The sequence below is a fragment of the Episyrphus balteatus genome, chromosome 1, assembly GCF_945859705.1.
Source record: "Episyrphus balteatus chromosome 1, idEpiBalt1.1, whole genome shotgun sequence".
Lineage (NCBI taxonomy): Eukaryota > Metazoa > Arthropoda > Insecta > Diptera > Syrphidae > Episyrphus > Episyrphus balteatus.
This window is the reverse complement of record NC_079134.1, coordinates 69862724-69875922: the sequence shown is the minus strand read 5'-3', so window position 1 is coordinate 69875922 and position 13199 is coordinate 69862724. Positions and strand designations below refer to the sequence as shown.

General features: G+C 33.5%; 1 protein-coding gene across 5 annotated transcripts in view; it reads right to left on the bottom strand.

Annotated features, from left to right (window-relative positions):
• LOC129905186 (zinc finger-containing ubiquitin peptidase 1-like) overlaps positions 1–13199 on the bottom strand; it is a 126652-nt gene that overhangs the window by 41801 nt on the left and 71652 nt on the right. For 2 of the 5 annotated variants that reach the window (XR_008770557.1, XM_055980598.1), the window contains exon 8: positions 12195–12406. The exons of 1 other annotated variant lie outside the window; for it this stretch is intronic. Coding sequence is in view for 3 of the 4 variants with exons in the window: in XM_055980598.1 (XP_055836573.1) it covers positions 12195–12406 (212 nt within the window). In the remaining variant the exon portion in view is untranslated. Of the gene's footprint in view, positions 1–7; positions 1208–12194; positions 12423–13199 lie in introns of those variants that run through there. 2 more of the 5 variants (XM_055980597.1, XM_055980600.1) reach the window with 2 other exon arrangements.

Genomic DNA, 13199 nt, shown 5'->3' with positions numbered 1-13199 from the left:
CCAAGGGTTGACAGCTCGTATGATGTTTCTAGTTGTGATGTTGGAATAAAGAGGTTTTGGAAATGAGCTTTGAACTCAATTACCGTTATATCCGTTTTCGTACAGTTATTACTACCGCGCATTATTTAAGCCAGCTTCCACCAGTCACCCGATGCTGTAACTAATGAAAGTTGCCTCACAATGTTTTCGTAATATTCGCGTTGCTTCGATAGACATAGTTGCTTGTATTTTTTGTTTGATGCTTGATAATTTTTTTTAAACAAATCTATGTTATGTTTCCTATACATTTTCAAATGTTTGAATACTTCTTTTCTCGCGTAATAACAAGCAGTATCAAACCATGGATTCTTTGGCTCAAAATTCGAAAGTTGTTTATTATTTGAACTGTTTGCACTATAAATGCATTCTTTGATCGCGAGACATCTTGAATCTACTGAGGAATTTGCTATAACTTTATTTTGTACAGTTGAATCTAGATTGCAATTATACGTTGCTTTCTGACTATCGCGCCATTTAAGTCTAGGCAAAAGTTCTATTCTATGGTTGTTAGTTATTACTTCTGATGAATTTAATTTAATTATAAGGGGCATATAATCGGAGAAATTCTCACATCCTACAGAAAAGTTATTTATTACGCCAACAGCACCATATGATGGACAACAGTAGTCTATGACTGAGGAGCCTCTATTACTCACAAATGTATATCCACCTGTATTATCTACATATCCTCTTCCATTCAAGATGAATCCACCGATTTCTTCTATAAATTCGATAAACGAATTACAATTTCGATCATGGATATTGTCTTTGGAAATTCTGGCTAGTGTGACTTGTGATCCATTTCCAAATTGAATATAAATACTACCTTTGTTCCCAGTTCTTACATTTAGATCTCCCACCAAAATAAAATTATACAATTCGGTTTCGAAAAAAAAATTTGTTAATTTATCGAAGTCATTTCTTCAGTGGTTGCAGTTTACGTAAGCTGATACAATGTTAACCCAATATCCTCCAAAGTATCCTCTAGGGAAAATGGTATCAAGGTGTTTGATGAAACTGAGTTTGTAAGTTGTTTCTAAGCTTTTTTTGTATCCATATTAACAACCACCACTTGCTCTTCTTCTTGTTTGCTGTTGTGATCTTGTAGCAGGGCTCCATTCTAGTTTGAACCCCATGAAAAATTGTTCGTATTTCTTAAAGTTTTCGACTGTAACAAAGGTTTCATATAAAAAGAAAATTTCAAAATTACACACAAATTTAAAAAAGTTACATAAAAAAGTTTTATTTCCGAGGCCAGCAATATTATATGATAAAACCTGACAAAATTATATGATTCTATATTCTATATTCTCTGGACTGATGAGAGAAAATTGGTTCTTTATGGTGATTTAGGGTCTCGGCAATTTGTGTAACGACCGCGGAAAACGAAATTCAAAACTAGATACATTACAAAAACTAATTAACAAGGAGGGTCCAGTATAAAGTTTTGGGGATACTTCAGCTACTATGGACATTGGATCAAAACTGCAATTAACCAGCTCTGGCACCTGAATAGTTTGCAAAACATTATGCTGCTATTACTTCGACACCAAATAAGGCTTAAATGGAGGACAGAGGATAATAACCCAAAACACATCAGCAGAGCAGCCAGGCAATGGTTTCAAGATACTAAAATTGGGGTCATAAAGTGACCTGCTCAGTCTTTCAGACCTCAATCCCTTCTAGAAACTTTGGGGGGATATAAAAGGAGATATGTCTAAAGCCAAAACTTAAAATAACGGGAGTTATTAACCGTTGCAGAGCAACACCGCAAAGATCTCAGGGACTTTACGACTTAATGAAAGGTCGTTGCGAAGCGGTAATTCAAAATAACGGTCATGCGAGCAAATACTACCTTTTTACTAATAAAATACCGTTTAATTGAACTTTTTTTGCCCTTGTTTTATTTAAATTTAATAGAAAAAGAAAATCACTGCTATTATTTTGCTCGCTTTAGTTTGAGGCTTATTTTGTCTTTGGATTATTTTTAAGCTTAATAGAAATAAATTCAATTGCATTTGTACTAAAATTTTAATTTTAATGAAACTTAAGGAATTTTACTTGAAAAAATTTCCAAAATCAAAGCTCTTTTAATGTTTAATGCTTTATTTAAAATATTTTTCAAATCACTGCTATTTTTTTGCTTGCAGCTGTATATAAAAGGATCTGTGAAACCAAAACACAACATAGAATACAAATATCCGAAAAGTTTGGCAAATTTTTGGAAAAACCTAATAGTTTCGTCCAGAAAATGAACAAAAATGAAGAAAAAATTACATTTTATATTTTAAAGTTGAATAACTTCGAAACGGGGCAGTTTATCAAAAAAAATTACTAAGAGCTTTTTTGTAGAGCGTACAATTTTATACAAGAAAATGATTAAATCTTAGTGAGGCGGCTTAGCAACAAAATCGTGCACTTTGTGATAAAAGCATGAAATTAACATCGTTGGTAGTACTCAATATAAGAGTTATTTTGAGATATTGGGCCACCTTGTATTCCATCCGGAAGGGTAGATACAAGACTTTTTCTGTGTTGCACTCGATTAGTTGCATATCATAGTATAGGCAATGAAACCTTTTTGTTAATATGATACATGATTTCGAGGTATTTTCTAACGCCCGATCGAATAAAATCAATACCAAAAAGTCTCGACCATCATGTAAAAAGTTATTGGACTCTTTATGAATTCTCTTTTACTCAAAGATCAAGAGTCAGATTATTACCAAGTACTCCTTGAAAAAAAGTGGTAGGTTGATAAAATTTCGTGTGGACGTTTCATATACCATAGAAAAAAATAATAAAATATGTCCATCAAAAAACTTCAGGTCAAAGGGTGTTTTTTTTAGCGAGAAAGAACACATTTGAAATGGTACCATTGCACCACATGGAAATTTTTTGCATTTTTTTGAACCGCATATATATTTAATACATTGTATGAGAATCAAAAATAATCAAAAAATGAATTACATTTAGCATAAAATATTGAATTTTCATGCAAAACTTAAATTGCTTGCTTTTATTTTTTATTAAATTTTCACACAAATAAATGTTTTGAAGGAGTGAGGTGTAAAAGTAAAAGTATGAAAAATAATTGTGCAGTTTGTGATAAAAGGATCAAATTAATAGGATTGTTAGTGCAATATGTAACCCTCATTTTAAGATATTGGGCCATATAATATTTCACCTATGAGGATGTACATGAGCTATTTAATAACCCCAAATTTCACAAAATTGCATTTAAATAGCTTTCTGTGCATCGTTATAAACACCCTTATAGGTGAAATATTAAGTGGCCCAATATCTTAAAATGAGGGTTACATATTGCACTAACAATCCTATTAATTTGATCCTTTTATCACAAACTGCACAATTATTTTTCATACTTTTACTTTTACACCTCACTCCTTCAAAACATTTATTTGTGTGAAAATTTAATAAAAAATAAAAGCAATCAATTTAAGTTTTGCATGAAAATTCAATATTTTATGGTAAATGTAATTCATTTTTTGATTATTTTTGATTCTCATACGATGTATTAAATATATATGCGGTTCAAAAAAATGCAAAAAATTTCCATGTGGTGCAATGGTACCATTTCAAATGTGTTCTTTCTCGCTAAAAAAAACACCCTTTGACCTGAAGTTTTTTGATGGACATATTTTATTATTTTTTTCTATGGTAATGAAACGTCCACACGAAATTTTATCAACCTATCACTTTTTTTCAAGGAGTACTTGGTAATAATCTGACTCTTGATCTTTGAGTAAAAGAGAATTCATAAAGAGTCCAATAACTTTTTACATGATGGTCGAGACTTTTTGGTATTGATTTTATTCGATCGGGCGTTAGAAAATACCTCGAAATCATGTATCATATTAACAAAAAGGTTTCATTGCCTATACTATGATATGCAACTAATCGAGTGCAACACAGAAAAAGTCTTGTATCTACCCTTCCGGATGGAATACAAGGTGGCCCAATATCTCAAAATAACTCTTATATTGAGTACTACCAACGATGTTAATTTCATGCTTTTATCACAAAGTGCACGATTGAACTCTTATTTAATGCTAAGCCGCCTCACTATCTAGCCTTTTTGATGAACTATTAAAAAGTTATAAAATTCCAAACTCAAAAACACAATCTTTCCCATGTAAATCACATGGGAAATAGAAATTTGCGATGCGGCTAAAATTTTTACAGTATTTTTTTTTCCGTCATTTCCAACAATATTATTGGTAGCGCTTTGAACAAAAAATAAAAAATTTTTTTTTGAATCAGCCTAATAAACATAGTGTTTTATAAATTTATTCTTATGGAGAAAACAATAATGAACAAAAATACTGTTTACAAATTAGCAAGAAAACTTACAGATTTTATGATATTTGGAAAAACCTGCACCAGGTAAAATCTCCAAAAAAAAGTGTTTTTTTGCTTTAGTGAAAAATGGGTAAGAATTAAAAATTAATTTTTGTAGTTTAAGTTTATTTCTAAGAATACATTTATAAAACACTATGTTTATAACACATTTATCGAAGAAAATCGGCCCCAAAATCAAGACACCAATGAAGTTTTTATCGTAAGTATTAACGGAGTTATTAACATTAACATGAATAAAGGCATACCGAAGTAAGCATTTTCTTAATAGCTCAGGGAAATTAGTCAAAATATGGGCATGAAATCGCATTTTTCGCGGGACAAAATTTTTTTCATGCAATGTGTTCGGGTGGTTGTCCTTATCATAAAAGTCAATTTGTTGGGATAATTGGAGGTTGGGAACAGCCGCCATCTTGGAAAAGAGATTGGTATCGTTTTTATTGAATAGCTCCATTGTTATTCATTTTAACAAAAACTGACAAAGGTAAGACTTATTAACAATAAAATTATCTAAAAAATCATATGCAAAACAATTCCGTGAGTTGATTAAATAAAATTTTATAGTTGGTCAAAGTGCGTGTTTGTATCGCAAGGTTGGGGCAAAATGATATTTGTTCATATATCTGACGAACTTTTGATTTGTTTGGATAATTCTTCAAAAATGAATTATAGTATTTATAATTATCTATAAAATGAGACCACAATCATTATTGTAACCATCATATTGTAGAAGTAATCTAACTCCGAAACTCTCCATGTACTAGTCAAAAGTGAGAAAAAAGTTAGTTTTTTGCTAGTAGGCCGAGCAAATTTTGGGAGTAGAGGTACAACCAAAATATAAGTACACAGTTTTGTAGCCATACGCGTCTTAATATCGATTTCAAATGTCTGACAACTCTAATTTTGTGCTTTCTACGGTTTTCGGGGGGTTAAATAACTTAAGTTTTCCACTTAATGTTAATGGGCTAAATTTATACTTTTTGAAATTATAAATTTACAAGCTGGTGCCTTATTATTTTTCCTAAATCTAGACACCCCAATCTTGAGGATGTGACCAATAGAACTCAAGATATAAGCCGTTGATGCGATTATGTTTTAGAGGTTTTTTTTTTAGATTTTGTTTGTTTATTTGAATTGAAAAGCGTGATATGGTTAGTTAAAAAAGCTTATATCGTGAGTTCTATTAACCCGATCGCAGAGATTGAGGTGTCCAGATTTAGGAAAAATGATAGAGCATCAGCTTTTATATTTATAATTGGAAGTAGTATAAATTTAGCCCATTCACATTAAGTGGAAAACTTAAGTTATTTAACCCCCCGAAAACCGTATAAAGCACAAAATTAGAGTTGTCAGACATTTGAAATCGATATTAAGACGCGTATGGCTGCAAAACTGAGTACTTATATTTTGGTTGTACCTCTACTCCCAAAATTTGCTCCGCCTACTAGCAAAAAACTAGCTTTTTTCTCACTTTTGACTAGTACATGGAGAGTTTCGGAGTTAGATTACTTCTACAATATGATGGTTACAATAACGATTGTGGTCTCATTTTATAGATAATTATAAATACTATAATTCATTTTTGAAGAATTATCCAAACAAATCAAAAGTTCGTCAGATATATGAACAAATATCATTTTGCCCCAACCTTGCGATACAAACACGCACTTTGACCAACTATAAAATTTTATTTAATCAACTCACGGAATTGTTTTGCATATGATTTTTTAGATAATTTTATTGTTAATAAGTCTTACCTTTGTCAGTTTTTGTTAAAATGAATAACAATGGAGCTATTCAATAAAAACGATACCAATCTCTTTTCCAAGATGGCGGCTGTTCCCAACCTCCAATTATCCCAACAAATTGACTTTTATGATAAGGACACCCACCCAAACACATTACATGGAAAAAATTTTGTCCCGCGAAAAATGCGATTTAATTTACTAATTTCCCTGGGCTATAAACCAACTAAAGGGTATCAACTTTGCAGATAGAGAGTTACTGTAGAACAATTTTTTTCTTAGAATATACCCAAGAATCATCCCTCAAAATCTTCTTATCTCATTCCGGGACACCTTGTATTTTAATACCGGGGAAATAACATTTTAAAGAATTTTTTCCTATCACCTTTCCTCCAATACGTGCTTTCCAATATTCTGATGGGACTATGAGCAACATAAGTTGGATTTGCCGTGAACAATTGTCGGCAAGTAGAATTGGAAATTTAATTGCTTTTCCCTTAGAACACAAAGTAACATTTTCACTCGTACTCCTTTTGAAAATATTTTGTCTGTGTTAGAGCTATAAATTTTAGTTTTGCAAAGACAATTTCTTGGTGTGAGAGCTCTTTTGAAGGAGTAATAAAATCGAAAGATGTATGCCATCGCGCAAAAAATGTTTTTTCAGTTTAAATATGTACTTGCAAAGTTCATTCTCAAAACTGTGGAAGAATTGGTATGTAAATGTGCTCAAGATATTTGCCTCAATCTTGAAATTTTTTTGAACTTATAAGTTATAAACTTCGAAACGCAATCAAATCGATTTTTTTTTTTAAACTTTTATTATTTTTTTGCGAAACAAAATATATTCATTGAGACCCGATGAAAGCACACTAACAAGCAGCACCGAAAAAAATTCTGCAATTGATCGAAAATTTGAAAAACCATCCTTTTTTCCAAAATAATTAGTACTCTGTTGAAGTTGTCTACTTTTTTTTTTTGCATAGAAATAAAAGTATTAATGGACAGATCCAAACTGTTTTTCGACAACCTCAACTTGTGTTCAACTTTTTTTGGCGTGGCAAAATCGCATCGTCACCTCCTCGCGGTGCCCGCTGGATATCCAACTAACGACGAGCGTTGGATCCTTTCGATCCACGAGCTGAGTCACCTGAGTTATCTTTTCAGGAACTAGGAGCAAAAGAACAGAAATATCGCTCTGAATGCACCAGCTCACAATTAAATCCAAGAGCGTCTGACACATATTGTGCGGCACACTGGTCAGCGTCTGTACCCTGTGGGGCGGCTGAATATAAACTATGGATAGAAGTAACTGACCTATTTATGGTACGAAAACACAGTTAAAAAAAAAAAAATTATGGCAATGAACAAAACGAATAGATTAAATACCCCAGGTGGCAATCCAGTTAAACTGGTAAATCCACTCTCTTTAGAGGTCGGTCCTATGGATTCTGGGGAGGACCAATTATTGCTTATAAATATTGAGAGACGGAGTTCAAAGATGCAAAGAACTCCCCCAAACAAATTAACTTCAGGGGTTACATCATCGACAACCTCAAACAATACTACAGATGTTAAAAACATCAGCGAAAAAGGAACCAAGATCAATGAAGAGATCGACATCACAGATCAACAGAGTTCCATCGAAGAAAAAGAGAAAGACCAATCAAAAAACTACTATGATGAATGGCAAATTGAAATATTGGCAAGAAAACAACTTGAAGTTCTAGTTCAAAGTCTTCAGCTGCAAGTGAAAAAACTCGAAGAGAAAGTTTCCTTGATTAGCAAGAAAGATGCAGAGTCCACGCTTCAGTTAAGTCCAAGATATATGGAACCTGAATATCAAACTGATGAAGAAGAACTCTTGTTCGAAACTGAGAAAAAGAAAAATAAGCGTATCACAAAGAAACGTAAAGCAACAGGTAGTCCCGAGATTTGTTTAAGAAATCAGAAAAGCTCTGAAGCTGTAAATAATAAAGAGTTGATTACAGAAACTAAAAAAGTGAATAATGCGGTAGCTGATGCTAAATCAAAATCTCACGCTAAAGGCAGCAAAAAAATTACACCACCACCAATTATGATCTCAGGATTTCCAATTTTTGGAGATCTCAAGAAAATAATAGAAAAATGTACTAAAAAAGCTTGCAAATACACATCGTACAACAAAGACAACTGGAAAGTCATAGTCGAAGAAGCCGACGAGTATAGATCTGTCACTGAAGAACTGAGCAAACACAAAATTCAATGGCACTCATACGAGAACAAAGCTACAAGGCCAACAAAAGTAGTAGCCAGAGGTCTTCATTCATCGTGCTCTCCCGAGGAAGTAGTGGATGATCTTGTAGAAAAAGGCTTTCAAGCCCTTGATGCAGTCAATCTATTTAAGAACGAGACAATTAAAAACTCCTCTGGAGAATCGACGACAAGTAAGAGGTTACTACCTTTATTCATGCTAACTTTTGACAGTAAACAAAGTATCGAGGAGATTTATAAAGTAAGATCAATCTTGGGCATAGCTGTTAAAATTGAACCGCTCCGAAAATCTAAAGTTGTTCCGCAGTGCAAACGTTGCCAAGCTTTTGGTCATACCCAAAAATACTGCAACCGCGAGTTTGCTTGTGTAAAGTGCGAAGGAAAACATGCAACTAAAAATTGTCCGATGAGCAAAGATCAGAAAGCAAAATGTGTGAACTGCCAGGGTAATCACCCGGCAAGCTATAGAGGCTGCCCAGTTGCCAAAAAATTCCAAGAGTTCAGAAGCAAAAATACATCTGCTAGAGACAAACCCAGAAACGTAGTAAATACCGATTTAACTGCTGAAAACAATACTAAGAATGAACCGCCTAAAAAAGCTGTTCAAAGTAAAAGCGATGAAAATAAAGCCTATTCTCAGATTCTAAAAAATGTGCGGAAGAATGAAGAGACTTCCATAAAAGAAATGCTACACCTCATTCTTCAAAGAATTGATAAACAGGATTTGAATATCAAAAAGTTAAGCGAAAAAGTCGCTCTTAAAAAACAATGATGGACAGAACACTTAAAATCGCTACATGGAATGCAAACGGTCTTTTACAACACTTATCCGAATTAAAAATCTTTTTAGATCTAGAACATATAGATATTTGCCTGGTGTCCGAAACTCACTTCTCCAATGGACAAAGTCTAGATAATGTAATAGAAAACTATTCATGTTACCACGCTCCACATCCAGCTGACAAGGCAAGAGGTGGATCGGCGATTCTTATAAAAGAAAGCTTAAAACATTATGAAGAAACCAAGCTTACTAATGAAAATATGCAAGTAACAACTATTAGTATTGGTATGAAAAAGAAAGAGTTTAAGATAGCAGCTATATACTGCCCACCAAGGCGCTCCCCGACAGAAGATGACTATACAGATCTATTAAATCTTCTTGGGCATAACTTTCTTGTTGGTGGAGAATTCAATGCGAAACACACCCATTGGGGTTCAAGACTTATATCAACTAAAGGCAAAAGACTTTTCCAAGCAGGCCGTAAATACAATTGCGAATTCTATTCCTCCAGGTCGCCTACTCACTGGCCTTCCGATACTAACAAAATACCAGACCTTATTGACTTTTTCGTAGCTAAAGGAATCAAACGAAATCACATTAGTGTCGAAGGTAATTATGACTTGTCATCAGATCATACTCCAGTGATTCTATCACTAAGTGAATCGGAAGTAATAGAAAAAAGTAATCCAAAGCTTGTAAATAAGAAAACAAACTGGAGTGATTTTAGAGAAAGGCTTTTAAGTTTTATAAATTTAAGATCTCCCATGGATACAATCCAGCAAATTGACCATGAAGTGGAACAATTCATTGCTGATGTGCAACAGGCCGCTGAAGAAAGTACTCCAACATTTTCTAATAGAAGACAAAGTGAAATAAAATATCCTTTAGAGATAAGAGAGTTGATAATAGAGAAAAGAAGAGCTCGAAGAAAATGGCAAAATACTAGATTTCCAGATGATAAAACAACGTTTAACCGTATAAGCAACAATCTTAAAAAACAAATTTATAAATTCAAAAATGATTCACTCAGTACATTCCTAAAGAATTTAACGACTGATGCTTCAACCGATTTTTCGCTATGGAAAGCAGCCAAGCGCCTGAAAAGACCGCAGTTACTAAACTCTCCCTTGAAATCTCAAGATGGGAAATGGATCGGTAACCCAAAAGAAAAAGCTAACCTTTTCGCGGAGCATCTTGCGAATGTTTTTAAGCCATACCCAACAAACGCGGCTGAAAATAGCTTACAGCTTGTTGATAAGATAGATGAAAGTGAAATACCAATTGTAAGATTAAAAGAAGTAAAAAGTATGTGTTTACATTAACTATCAAATAAAAAATCACCAGGTTACGATCTTATTACTGCTCAGGTTATGAAAGAAATGCCTTTGAAAGCCTTCATAAAACTCCAATATATAATAAATGCATGCCTTAAGCAACGGTATGTCCCACACCATTGGAAAATTGCTGAAGTTATTGTCATACCCAAGCAAGGTAAGCCACCTACAGAAGTGACGTCTTACAGACCAATATCGCTTATACCAATTATGGCAAAAGTTTTTGAAAAACTGCTTCTGAAGAGACTTAGCAAAATTATAGAAGAAAGAAGGTTAATCCCAAATCATCAGTTTGGCTTTAGAAATAAACATTCCACGATAGACCAAGTTCATAGAATAACGGATGTAATAGAAAAAGCATTAGAAGAAAAACAAGTCTGTTCAGCTATTTTCTTAGATGTTGCTCAAGCCTTTGACAAGGTTTGGCATGAGGGACTTGAGTACAAACTGCAAAGGGATCTTCCCAGACAGTACTATGAAATATTAAAATCGTACATCTCAGACCGATTGTTTAGAGTAAGGTACGATCAAGAATATTCGGAATTGAAGAAAATAGAAGCCGGTGTACCACAAGGAAGTGTCCTAGGTCCTACCCTGTATTTACTATACACAAGGGATATCCCAGTTGGGAATCACACCATAATGGCTACTTTTGCAGATGATACCGCAATTTTGGTACCCGACAAATGTGTCTCTAGGGGAGCAGTAAAGCTGCAATATGCCGTCGACACAGTCAGAGATTGGACCGAAAAATGGCGTATCAAACTCAATGAAACAAAATCTTCACATATAAACTTTACAAATAAAAAGATAGACAATATTCCAATATTCATTAATAATCAAGCTGTACCTTACGCCAATACGGCCAAATACCTTGGAATGACTTTGGATGCAAAGCTAAAGTGGAAAGGGCACATCAAAAAGAAAAGAGAAGAACTAAACTTGAAATATAGAAAAATGTACTGGTTACTTGGTAACAACTCTGATTTATCAACCCAAAACAAAATAATGCTGTATAATCAAGTACTAAAGCCTGTTTGGACCTATGGTATCCAATTATGGGGCTGTACAAAGAAAACAAATACCGAAATCATCCAAAAATTCCAAAACAAAGTCCTTCGTGGAATAGTTAATGCACCCTGGTACATAAGAAATAGCGATCTACATCGTGACTTACAAATAGAAACGGTTACAGAAGTTTTTAAAAAATACGCTGTATCCCATAATCAGAGACTGCAATGTCATACCAATTCTGAAATGGTGTCCGTCTTGAATACAAGAAACCATGTTCGGAGATTAAGAAGAACCAAGCCTCATGAGCTTATGGTCTAAAAAAACATGGGAAAGTATTAAAAGTTTAAACTTCCCCCAAAGTGATTTTACAAAGTTAAGAAAGAAAAATCTGATGTCGATCTCTCAAGATTGGTCCTGATAAAGAGGTGGTTTTAGTGGTTAAGAGTCCCACACTACTTGGTGTCGAATACTGCCAAGTGTCTTTTGAAGATTTCCTCCCGTCAAAAAAAAAAAAAAAAAAAAAAAAAAAAAACTTTTTTTACATTTCTAGTTGAAAAAAAATCACTCGACCAAACATTCCAAATAAACAAATATTCGAATTGACTTCATGTCTAAGTTCAGCTTTTTCGATTTTTTATTTTGCGCATTTACCTGATACTGTTCTTCCGTTTTAATTAATCCTCGAACAGCTACAACTTGGTATTGCGGGGCTCTCATAGCAAAAGGTCCTCTTCTTATTAGTCTAAGAGAATCTTGTGAAGATCCAAGTACAGCTACTTGTCGCGGCCCATGGCTGGGGTCTAGAACCAACAACGTTAGACCTGTTGATCTTTGTTCAATACCTACAATTGTTCTAGAGTGTCCTGTAATTAATAAAATCTTAAAAAAATTATCTACATAACAATGCATTCAACATTTTTGTTATTATTAAAAAATTATCTGTTGTGAATTCTTAGCGATATAAATTAAGGAGTAATAAATAAAACCTAAAAAGAAATAAGCATACAAAAACATATTGTACTCGAAATGGAAAATTATCGACCAGATCTCATACGAATTTCAACGCTTGGCTTTCTACACTCCTGCCCAAAATTGATTAAATTTACTTGCGATATAGGTACTATATACCAAGTTATGCATTCGTACAAAAAAAAGTTGAGATAACATTTTTCCATGACATTACGATGATAGAGAATGCCAAAAAAGTGGGTCCCGGAAGTCCGTCTGTCTGTCCGTCTGTCAGTCTGTCTGTCTGTATACGAAGCTACAGCCTAAACGGGTGGACCGATTAATGTCAAACTTGGTATGTAGCGTTATTTGGCGACTCCCCAGAGGGATTTTTGGAATTAATTTTTTTGGACCAAAAATAACGGTACTTGTCATATACCGACTTTTGTAAAGTTGAACTTGCTCAAAAACGGCTCCAACGATTTTGTTAAAAAAATTCAAATGTAAGTTTTAAGACATGGTCTATCTTCTAATGAAAACAAATTTTTTTGAAAACCATTATTAACGGTACCTGCCATAGAACCGTTTTTTTTTAAATCCGATTTGCTCCGAAACGACTTATTCGATTTCAACGAAACTTTTTGTGAAGAAGCATTTATGTAAATTTAATATAAGCCAAAAATAAAATTTCGAAAAAAATAATTTTTG